A 12,324-nucleotide genomic window follows, 5' to 3' on the forward strand; every position below is an offset into this window, starting at 1 on the left:
ACACAACATATCCCTCCAAACTGCCAATATCCCAAACCACTCCTTTAAAGTGCAGGCATTGTACTTCCCATTTCCAGGACTCAAGTCCGACTATATGAAAATAACCGGTTTCCCTGAATCCCTTCACTAAATATTACCCTCCTCACACTCCAACAGATCGTCAGGTCCCAAGTATCATTCGTCTCCATTCACTCCTATCTAACACGCTCATGCACGCTTGCTGGAAGTCCAAGCCCCTCGCCCACACAACCTCCTTTACCCCCTCTTTCCAACCCTTTCGAGGACGACCCCTACCCCTCTTTCCTTCCCCTATAGATTTATATGCTTTCCATGTCATTCTACTTTGATCCATTCTCTCTAAATGACCAAACCACCTCAACAACCCCTCTTCTGCCCTCTGACTAATGCTTTTATTAACTCCACACCTTCTCCTAATTTCCACACTCCGAATTTTCTGCATAATATTTACACCACACATTGCTCTTAGACAGGACATCTCCACTGCCTCCAACCATCTCCTCGCTGCTGCATTTACCACCCAAGCTTCACATCCATATAAGAGTGTTGGTACTACTATACTTTCAAACATTCCCTTCTTTGCCTCCATAGATAACGTTTTTTGACTCCACATATACCTCAACGCACCACTCACCTTTTTTCCCTCATCAATTCTATGATTAACCTCATCCTTCATAAATCCATCCGCCGACACGTCAACTCCCAAGTATCTGAAAACATTCACTTCTTCCATACTCCTCCTCCCCAATTTGATATCCAATTTTCTTTATCTAAATCATTTGATACCCTCATCACCTTACTCTTTTCTATGTTCACTTTCAACTTTCTACCTTTACACACATTCTCAAACTCATCCACTAACCTTTGCAATTTTTCTTTAGAATCTCCCATAAGCACAGTATCATCAGCAAAAAGTAACTGTGTCAATTCCCATTTTGAATTTGATTCCCCATAATTTAATCCTACCCCTCTCCCAAACACCCTAGCATTTACTTCTTTTACAACCCCATCTATAAATATATTAAACAACTATGGTGACATTACACATCCCTGTCTAAGACCTACTTTTACCGGGAAGTATTCTCCCTCTCTTCTACACACCCTAACCTGAGCCTCACTATCCTCATAAAAGCTCTTTACAGCATTTAGTAACTTACCACCTATTCCATAAACTTGCAACATCTGCCACATTGCTCCTCTATCCACTCTATCATATGCCTTTTCTAAATCCATAAATGCAATAAAAACTTCCCTACCTTTATCTAAATACTGTTCACATATATGCTTCAATGTAAACACTTGATCTACACATCCCCTACCCACTCTGAAGCCTCCTTGCTCATCCGCAATTCTACATTCTGTCTTACCTCTAATTCTTTCAATTATAACCCTACCGTATACTTTTCCTGGTATACTCAGTAAACTTATTCCTCTATAATTTTTACAATCTTTTTTGTCCCCTTTCCCTTTATATAAAGGGACTATACATGCTCTCCGCCAATCCCTAGGTACCTTCCCCTCTTTCATACATTTATTAAACAAAAGTACCAACCACTCCAACACTATATCCCCCCCTGCTTTTAACATTTCTGTCATGATCCCATCAGTTCCAGCTGCTTTACCCCCTTTCATTCTACGTAATGCCTCACGTACCTCCACCACACTTACATTCTGCTCTTCTTCACTCCTAAAAGATGGTATACCTCCCTGGCCAGTGCATGAAATTACCGCCTCCCTTTCTTCCTCAACATTTAAAAGTTCCTCAAAATATTCTCGCCATCTACCTAATACCTCCCTCTCCCCATCTACTAACTCCCCTACTCTGTTTTTAACGGACAAATCCATACTTTCCCTAGGCTTTCTTAACTTGTTTAACTCACTCCAAAATTTTTTCTTATTTTCATTAAAATTTCTTGACAGTGCCTCTCCCACTCTTTCATCTGCTCTCCTTTTGCACTCTCTCACCACTCTCTTCACCTTTCTTTTACTCTCCATATACTCTGCTCTTCTTATAACACTTCTGCTTTGTAAAAACCTCTCGTAAGCTACCTTTTTCTCTTTTATCACACCCTTTACTTCAACATTCCACCAATCACTCCTCTTTCCCCCTGTATAATACATATATAATAATAATGTACTACATATAATAATTATAATAATAGATGGCTTCAAAAGGCCGTCACTAGATGGCAGTGTTTACCACAACAAAGAGGGAGCGGTTGTGGCCGCCTCCACCTGTTACATAATGACATATTTTATTCATTCTAGAGTATATATCGTGTTTCTATGTTATTTATATTGTCTGTTATGTCATATTAGATGAACTGTGATATACAAATAAGCCATATAGATGATATTAGCAAAATTATTCATTAAGTATTTTGCCCGGTGTCCAGACAAACTCTCGTCCACCACCGACACCGCCCATACCACTACATGAATGACATATTTTATTCATTCTAGAGTATATATCATGTTTCTATGTTATTCATATTGTTTATTATGTCATATTAGATGAAGTGAGATAGATAAATAAGCCGTAGAGTTGATATTAGCGAAATTATTGAAGTACAGAATTCCACTGGAATGGATTAATTGCATTTCAATTAATTTAAATGAGGAAAACTGACTCTGCAAACGAGCAAATCCAGTTGCGAGCAAGGTCATGGAACGGATTAAACTCGCAAGTAGAGGTTCCACTGTATCTTGCTCATTCCTGTTTCACACTGGGCCAAACATTAATTTGCAGTAATGTTTCAATAGCCATTAAATTTGGAAGCAAGGGGCAAGTAACCCTTTCTCCTGTATGTGTTAGTAAATTTAAAAAGAGAAACTTTTGTTTTTCTTTTTGGGCCACCCTGCCTCGGTGGGATGTGGCTGATTTGTTGAAAGAAGATCCATTAAATTTGTTTAATAGAAGTAGCTACATCTGAGTTTTTCAGCAAACAATAATATAAAAAACATCTGAATGCAGAAGTTTGCTGACTGCTTAATTATTTTAAAATACATTCCTCCACCTCAGACAAGCTTCTCATAACAAGCTTTCCAAAGAATGTACGAAGAGATATAATCCCCGAGATAGATCAATACCCTGTAACTTTTAGTAATAAAATTTGACTATCTATCCAAACATAACACATTCTTATCAGTGTCCATCTATTCTGCTTTAACTTTAGATTTTTTTAACATTTTTCCATCCACCTGTTATTTTATGTAGCCCTTTAGTTACATCCATTACAAACTTGTTTAACCTTAATTAAATAATTTATGATGAACACTAACACTTACTTTCTGTAATATTACCTTCCCATATACTAGGGACTGGCAGAGAGAATGTATAGTTCCTTTATATAAAGGGAAGAGGGACAAAAGAGATTGTAAAAATTATATAGATGGGGTTGTAAGAGAAGTAAGTGCGAGGGTCTTGGCAAGAGGTGTGGAGTTAAAAGATAAAGAATCACGCATAAAGTGGGAGTTGTCACAGTTGCTCTTTGCTGATGACACTGTGCTCTTGGGAGATTCTGAAGAGAAGTTGCAGAGATTGGTGGATGAATTTGGTAGGGTGTGCAAAAGAAGAAAATTGAAAGTGAATACAGGAAAGAGTAAGGTTATGAGGATAACAAAAAGATTAGGTGATGAAAGATTGGATATCAGATTGGAGGGAGAGAGTATGGAGGAGGTGAATGTATTCAGGTATTTGGGAGTGGACGTGTCAGCGGATGGGTCTATGAAAGATGAGGTGAATCATAGAATTGATGAGGGGAAAAGGGTGAGTGGTGCACTTAGGAGTCTGTGGAGACAAAGAACTTTGTCCTTGGAGGCAAAGAGGGGAATGTATGAGAGTATAGTTTTACCAACGCTCTTATATGGGTGTGAAGCATGGGTGATGAATGTTGCAGTGAGGAGAAGGCTGGAGGCAGTGGAGATGTCATGTCTGAGAGCAATGTGTGGTGTGAATATAATGCAGAGAATTCGTAGTTTGGAAGTTAGGAGGAGGTGCGGGATTACCAAAACTGTTGTCCATAGGGCTGAGGAAGGGTTGTTGAGGTGGTTCGGACATGTGGAGAGAATGGAGCGAAACAGAATAACTTCAAGAGTGTATCAGTCTGTAGTGGAAGGAAGGCAGGGTAGGGGTCGGCCTAGGAAAGGTTGGAGGGAGGGGGTAAAGGAGGTTTTGTGTGCGAGGGGTTTGGACTTCCAGCAGGCATGCGTGAGCGTGTTTGATAGGAGTGAATGGAGACAAATGGTTTTTAATACTTGACATGCTGTTGGAGTGTGAGCAAAGTAACATTTATGAAGGGGTTCAGGGAAACCGGCAGGCCGGACTTGAGTCCTGGAGATGGGAAGTACAGTGCCTGCACTCTGAAGGAGGGGTGTTAATGTTGCAGTTTAAAAACTGTAGTGTAAAGCACCCTTCTGGCAAGACAGTGATGGAGTGAATGATGGTGAAAGTTTTTCTTTTTCGGGCCACCCTGCCTTGGTGGGAATCGGCCAGTGTGATAATAAAAATAAATAAATAAGTTTACTGAGTATACCAGGAAAAGTGTATGGTAGGGTTATTATTGAAAGAATTAGAGGTAAGACAGAGTAGGAGTGGGGATGAACAAGAAGGCTTTAGAGTGGGTAGGGGATGTGCATATCAAGTGTTTACATTGAAGCATATATGTGAACAGTATTTAGATACAGGCAGGGAAGTCTTCATTGCATTTATGGATTTAGGAAAGGCATATGATGGAGTGGATAGGAGAGCAATGAGGCAGATGTTGCAAGTACAGTGGACCCCCGCATAACGATTACCTCCGAATGCGACCAATTATGTAAGTGTATTTATGTAAGTGCATTTGTACGTGTATGTTTGGGGGTCTGAAATGGACTAATCTACTTCACAATATTTCTTTTGGGAACAAATTCGGTCAGTACTGGCACCTGAACATACTTCTGGAGTGAAAAAATATCGTTAACCGGGGGTCCACTGTATATGGAATAGGTAGTAAGTTACTAAATGCTGTTAAGAATTTTTATGAGGATAATGAGGCTCAGGTTAGGGTGTGTAGAAGAGAGGGAGATTACTTCCCGGTAAAAGTAGGTCTTAGACAGGGATGTGTAATGTCACCATGGTTGTTTAATATATTTATAGATGGGGTTGTAAAAGAATTAAATGCTAGGGTGTTCGGGAAAGGGGTGGGATTAAATTATGGGGAATCAAATACAAAATGGGAGTTGACACAGTTAATTTTTGATGATGATACTGTGCTTATGGGAGATTCTAAAGAAAAGTTGCAAAGGTCAGTGGACGAGTTTGGGAGGGTGTGTAAAGGTAGAAAGTTGAAGGTGAACATAGAGTAAGGTGATGACGGTATCAAATGAGATAGATAAAGAAAAATTGGATATCACATTGGAGAGGAGTATGGGAGAAGTGAATGTTTTCAGATATTTGGGAGTTGATGTGTCAGCGGATGGGTTTATGAAGGATGAGGTTAACCAAAGAACTGATTGGGAAAAAAGGTGAGTGGTGCGTTGAGCTATATGTGGAGACAAAAAACGTTATCAATGTAGGCAAAGAAGGGAATGTATGAAAGTATAGTGGTACCAACACTCTTATATGGGTGTGAAGCTTGGGTTGTAAATGCTGCAGCAAGGAGGCAGTTGGAGACAGTGGAGATGTCCTATCTAAGGGCAATGTGTGGTTTAAATATTATGCAGAAAATTCGGAGTGCGGAAATTAGGAGAAGGTGTGGAGTTAAAAAAAGTATTAGTCAGAGGCCTGAAGAGGGGTTGTTGAGGTGGTTTGGCCATTTAGAGAGAATGGATCAAAATAGAATGACATGGATAGTGTATAAATCTGTAGGGGAAGGAAGGCGGGGTAGGGGTCGTCCTCAAAATGGTTGGAGGGAGGGAGTAAAGGAGGTTTTGTGGGTGAGGGGCTTGGACTTCCAGCAAGCGTGTGTGAGCGTGTTAGATAGGAGTGAATGGAGATGAATGGTTTTTGGGACCTGATGAGCTGCTGGAATGTGAGCAGGGTAATATTTATTGAAGGGATTCAGGGAAACCGGTTATTTTTATATAGCCGGACTTGAGTTCTGGAAATGGGAAGTACAATGCCTGCACTTTAAAGGAGGGGTTTGGGATATTGGCAGTTTGGAGGGATGTGTAAGAGGACGATATATATATATAATTGGAGCCCTGATATTATATTCTATAGGGAGTTTATTATATTATTTCAGGTCACTTTTTATACTGTATCTTTACATTTGCTTCTAAATTGTTGTATCTAGGCACCCCTGCAAAAATAGTGATTATGTATGAGTGAGGTGAAAGTGTTGAACGATGATGAAAGTATTTTCGTTTTGGGAATTTTCTTTCTTTTTTGGGTCACCCTGCCTAGGTGGGAGATGGCCGACATGTTGAAAAAAAAAATATTTTACACATGACAGACAACAAATATATAGAAATTTCTGTTTAAACAGGATATTTGAAGCCACCTAGGTAGTAGGATGGTAGATATCAACCACCCAGGGAGGTACTACCATCCTGCCAAGTGAGTGTGAAACAGAAACCTGCAATTGTTTTACATGATGGTAGGATTGCTGGTGTCTTTTTTCTGTCTCTCAAACATGCAAGATTTCAGGTATGTCTTGCTACTTCTACTTACACTTAGGTCACACTACACATGAATGTACAATCATATAAATACACACCCCTCTGGGTTTTCTTCTGTTTTCTTACTAGTTCTTGTTTATTTCCTCTCATCTCCATGGGGAGATAAGAGGACATAAACATGTATGGCTTCCTCCATAAATTATGCGTGTTGTAAGAGGAGACTAAAATGCCAGGAGCAAGGGGCTAGTAACCCCTTCTCCTGTATACATCACTAAATTTAAAAAGAGAAACTTTTTTTTTTTTTTTTTTTTTTTAGGTCATCCTGCCTTGGTGGAATATGGCCGGTTTGTTGAAAAAAAAAATTAAAGCCATTATTATGTAGAAGGCCAGTCATAGATATTTTAACCAGACTTACCTCATGCATGAGTGGTGCTAGGGCAAGGGAACTGTCAGCACATCTTCCTGTAATTACAATATCAGCACCTTCAGCCAGAGCATGTGCTATTGGACCAGCACTGAAAAATACAACAGACATTATCTACTAACTGAAAAGCAATACAAATATAGACAGGGAAGGTTATTTTCATGCAACCAATTACAGCGGACCCTTAGATATCAGCCGTATTGGATTTTAGCCAATTTTTTGGCTGAAATTCTATCCTGGACTTCGGACTGCAACTCGGAAATCGGCCATATTGGACACGTAATAATAATCACTCATGGGCACATTAACCCTTTGACTGTTTCGATTGTATATATACGTCTTACGAGCCAATGTGTTTGACGTATATATTTTTTTTTCAACAAGTTGGCCATCTCCCACCGAGGCAGGGTGACCCAAAAAAGAAAGAAAATCCCCAAAATGAAAATGCTTTCATCATCATTCAACACTTTCACCACACTCAAACATAATCACTGTTTTTGCAGAGGTCCTCAGAATACAACAGTTTAGAAGCATATACGTATAAAGATACACAACATATCCCTCCAAACGTATATATACGTACTCAAAAATTCTAGTGGCTTCAAATCAAGGATAAAGTTGGAAGGCCCACATGTGAGAGAATGGGTTTGTGTGGTCAGTGTGTGCAGTATAAAAAAAATCCTGCAGCATGCGGTGCATAATGAGAAAAAAATCCAACTGTGTTCTTGGATTAAAACACCGACTTTGAGGTGTATTTTCGTATAGTACTTATGGTTGTATTCTTGTTTTCTTGGTCTCATTTGATAGAATGGAAAACATAATACAGAAATAGAAGTGATTTTCATTGGTTTTACTATGAAAAGAATCTTGAAATGGAGCTCAAATTGGCAGAAATGTTCAATTTTTGCCAATGTTCAGGAGTAAACAAATGACATCATTGTCCAATAAATGTCCAGCTAACCATTCTAATATGCAGTCACAAATGGGTTGACGTTATTTATACAGTTATTACAATATTGCAGTAGTCTGCATACGAGTGAATAAAAATTCAAAATAGAAAGCAAGAGTATTATAACAGGGGCCTGGAGAAATGACTGATGAACTGAGAAAATGTTATTTTAGTGCCAGGAATGCCTGTATTGTTCATTCTGGACCCTATTTTGAAATTTACATATTTATTAATTTGCATGAAATTGGCCAAATTGCCAATTTCTGACCACTTTATTGGGTAGTTGAAATCGGTAAATGGGCAGTTTCTTGTACTCAATCGACAGAACAAATGGAGTTCTAAAGAAATAGCTATGAGTTTAGTTGACTGGAATAATGGAATTGGCTGAAAATAGGGCTCAAAGTGGGCGAAATCGCCGATGCATAAATCTCACCGAGGTCGCTAACTTCGTGAGAGCGTAACTCCGTAAGTTTTCCATCAAATTTCGTACTTTTGGTGTCATTATCATTGGGAAAAGATTGTCTATCATTTCATAAGAAATAATATTTTTTTTTTTTAATATATTGCGACACCAGGAGACACTACAGGATTTGGGGTTGCGACAGTCAAAGGGTTAATTATCTTATTTTAGGTTAATAAAGACATTTTCAATAATCCATCTACGGTATTTTCTTCAAAATTACATAAGAAACACGTTACATAGTACAGTGGAACCCAGAGTTTCGGCTGCCCTGAGTATCGGCCGCTTCGAGTTTCGACCGCTTTTTTCGGCTAAATTTTGTCCTGAGTTTTGGCCGTTGCCCAGTGTTTCGGCCGGCATACCAGACCTGTCTGCCTGCCCGCACCTGCGCACCTCCCCGCACAGGCATTGTGAGCCAGTCTAGCTTTGTTTATTTTTGAGTGAACATCACCCTGCTGCTTACCCAAACATTTCATAATAAATTCATTGTGTTTAGTGCTTGTTTATTGATTGTGACTGTGAAATAAGACACCATGGGTCCAAAGAAACTTCATAGTGGCAGTGAGGCAGTGGTTGTGGTAGTGGTTGAGGCAGTGGTGGAGGAAGTGGTGGAGGCAGTGGTTGAGGCAGTTGAGGCAGTGGATGAGGCAGTGGTTAAAGCAGTGGTGGAGGTAGTGGTTGAGGAAGTGGTTGAGGCAGTGGTGGAGGTAGCTGAGGCAGTGGTTGAGGCAGTGGTGGAGGCAGTGGTAGAGGCAGTGGTAGAGGCAGTGGTGGAGGCAGTGGTGGAGGCAGTGGTGGAGGCAGTGATGGAGGCAGTGATGGAGGCAGTGATGGAGGCAGTGATGGAGGCAGTGATGGAGGCAGTGGTGGAGGCAGTGGTGGAAGCAGTGGTCGAGGCAGTGGTCGAGGCAATAATAAGTCCTCCCTCTCTCCTCCCTATCTTCCAGATGCCAACAGTCTTCAATAAAGGTACATAAATGTGATTTTTAAATGTTTATTTATGTATCGTATTACTCATTTAATACCACATGCTTTAATTCCATGAAAATCATCCTCATTTTCTTCTCAGCACTGTCCTTTACACTTACTTTCTTACGACCCATGCTTAGAAAAACGAAATTTGGCCAAATGACTGTATAAAATGTAAGCAAAGCACGAGAGAAATATTCCCACACTGAGGTAAACAATGCACTGAGTTGCTGACGTTCTGAAGCTCTCATTACGTATTATTATTATTATTATTATTATTATTACAGTGGAACCTCAAATTTTGAACTTAATCCGTTCCAGGAGCTAGTTCTAAAGTCAAAAAGTTTGAAAGGCGAAGCAATATTTCCTACAAGAAATAATAGAAATACAATTAATCCATTCCAGAAACCCAAAAATATTCACAAAAAAAAAAAAAAATACATTTTATAGATAGTATTACATTATAGTTTTACATACACACAACAAATAGTATAGTGTACAATTATTAATAAATTTAAATAAACATATAACATTTTTACTTACCTTTATTGAACATTCGTGATGGCATCTGGGAGGAGAGAGGGAGTTGGGGTTAGTGTTTGGAAGGGGAATCCCCCTCCATAAGGACTCTAGGTATCAAAGCCCTCTCTGGGGTTACTGCCCTTCACTGTCTTTTAATGTCACTAGGACCAGCTTGAGAGTCACTGGACCCCTGTCTCACAAAATAACTGTCCACAGTCAACTGTTTCTGGCACCTCTAAGATTTCCCTAAAATGGGACATGGTTCTGTCATTGAACTTGTTGCAAAGATGGCTTTTTTCAGCTTGTAGATGAATGGTTCACAGAACCGACACGTTGATAAATTAGACACATGTGCAACTCTAGGGTATCTTTAATAAAGATACCCTAGAGTTGCACATGTGTCTTTTTTCAGCTTGTTCAGGGTGGTACTTCTCCACAAACATTTGAACATCATTTCACTTGGTGCAAATCTTGTTTTTTCCATACATCCTGGCAAGCTCAACAAGTCGCACACCACTCTCATACCTCTGTATTATTTCCTTCTTCACATCTATGGTGTTTCTCACTCTCTTTACCATGTAAGTTTCTTTGGCCCCATGGTAGCTTATTTCACAGTCCCACAAGCACTAAACACAATGAATTAATCGTAAAATGTTTGAATGAGAGCGCAGGTTAGTGTTCACTCAGGCATCAACAAAGCCAGACTGGCTCACAGCGCCTGCACAGCGACGCGGACAGAGCGGGCTGGCGGACAGGTCCAGTACGCGGCACTTTGAAAATAGGGGCGAATTCAAAGCGGTCGATTTTCAAAGAGTTTGATGAGCGATATGTTCGAAATTTGAGGTTCCACTGTATTATTTTTGTGCAAGAATGGTATATAATACCGACAATATGAAATTAAGACACATGTGCAATATCTGGATATCTTTATTGTAGACGTTTCGCCATCCAGTGGCTTTATCAATACAAATTCTAGGACATAACTTGAAGACTGTGAGGGAAAAGTTCAGTTTCATTGCCGGCTACTTGTTAGGGTAGGGTAAGTTAAGCTCCCGCTATTCCCGCCTTTTTTCCCCCACCCCGAAAGTGATAGTTTGACTGCCGGCTGCTTGTTAAGGTAGGGTAAGTCAAGCTCCCGCTATCCCTTCCCCTCCTTCTTCCCCCCCCCCCCGAAAGGTGACGTGTGGGGCTCCGGTCCAAACAGTAATCACTAGACTCACAGCTCCCAGCACTACTCTTGGATGACAGAGAGGGTCACCTGCCAATCAACGAGTAGAACTGATGGAGATGGACTAACGTCCTGAGACTTCCCCTTTTTGGATTTAATTACCTGTGCACCTGTATGAAATTGCAGGACGTAACCCCTCATCATTGCAGTGGTAAAGAACCTGCTTTCCTGTCATCGGGATATAATACTCACGGCTATACTGTGAAGAACAAACCGGTGGGTTGTAACCAACACCTGCGAACCCGCCCCCCCCATCATCAGCAACGGCTACGATTTCAACAACACAGTGTCACCAACACCAGACACCCAAGTTTTATATTAGCGTTGAATTCAGTTATCATTTATATTTTTCATTTTTCATTTTCTTTAATGTAGGATTAATATTTCATATTTAAGTGTTTTATATTGTATATTTTCTATGTAATAAAGTGTTTATGTTTGTCTGTTATTATTTCTTTTTCTATTCATTAATTTTCCTGAGGAGGAGCCAGCCTTGGTAATACTGTCTGAAGTTATTACAGGGCTGAGTAAGCCTTCACAAGTGGCGACCTTGCCAGGATCAACTCTACTGACTCAAGATTCAACTCCATCTCGAATCTACCATTGGAACTTCAACGCTGCATACCACAGACGGTTACCACCAGCCATGAGTAATCATTCTCTATGGTAGGACTACAGTACAGGTATTTAAAAGATTTGGTGATTGTTATGGTCTCAATTTATTGTAAGTCAAGTCAAGGCAGGAATACTAGTTAATTCTGCCATCTATTTTTGTGTGAGCTTGAAACACTTTGGAGGATTAGACTCTAGGGACCCGAGATTTTCCAGTGACAATTTGTTTCATTGAGCTCTTTATTATATCAAGGGAACTGTCATAGGACACTCTTGATTTGTTGGTGAGAAGATTGGATGGTCAAGTGACCCCATTCTACTTACTGTTTGCTCGGAGCCGGCATAGAACCCTTCGTTTTAATTAATACATATTGTTTAATTGAAGTAGGGATCGAGCCCTCTGGTTTATTTACAGTTTGAGCGGAGCAGGAATTGAACCCTCCGTTTTCTTTAATACCCGTTTCATTTCCCCTGATAGTTTAAGTTATTCTTGCAAGTATGGAGGAATACCAGTTTTGGATGAACGCTGGAAGTAAGTTAGG

The 12,324-nt window shown here is 40.0% G+C and overlaps 1 protein-coding gene across 1 annotated transcript in view; it reads right to left on the reverse strand.

Annotated features, from left to right (window-relative positions):
• LOC128688715 (uncharacterized) overlaps window positions 1–12,324 on the reverse strand; it is a 95,069-nt gene that overhangs the window by 37,706 nt on the left and 45,039 nt on the right. Inside the window, exon 5 of the mRNA XM_053776707.2 lies at window positions 7,034–7,133. Coding sequence (XP_053632682.1) covers window positions 7,034–7,133 — 100 coding nt within the window. The remainder of the gene's footprint in view (window positions 1–7,033; window positions 7,134–12,324) is intronic.

Source organism: Cherax quadricarinatus, chromosome 13 (assembly GCF_038502225.1).
Source record: "Cherax quadricarinatus isolate ZL_2023a chromosome 13, ASM3850222v1, whole genome shotgun sequence".
Taxonomy (NCBI): Eukaryota; Metazoa; Arthropoda; class Malacostraca; order Decapoda; family Parastacidae; genus Cherax; species Cherax quadricarinatus.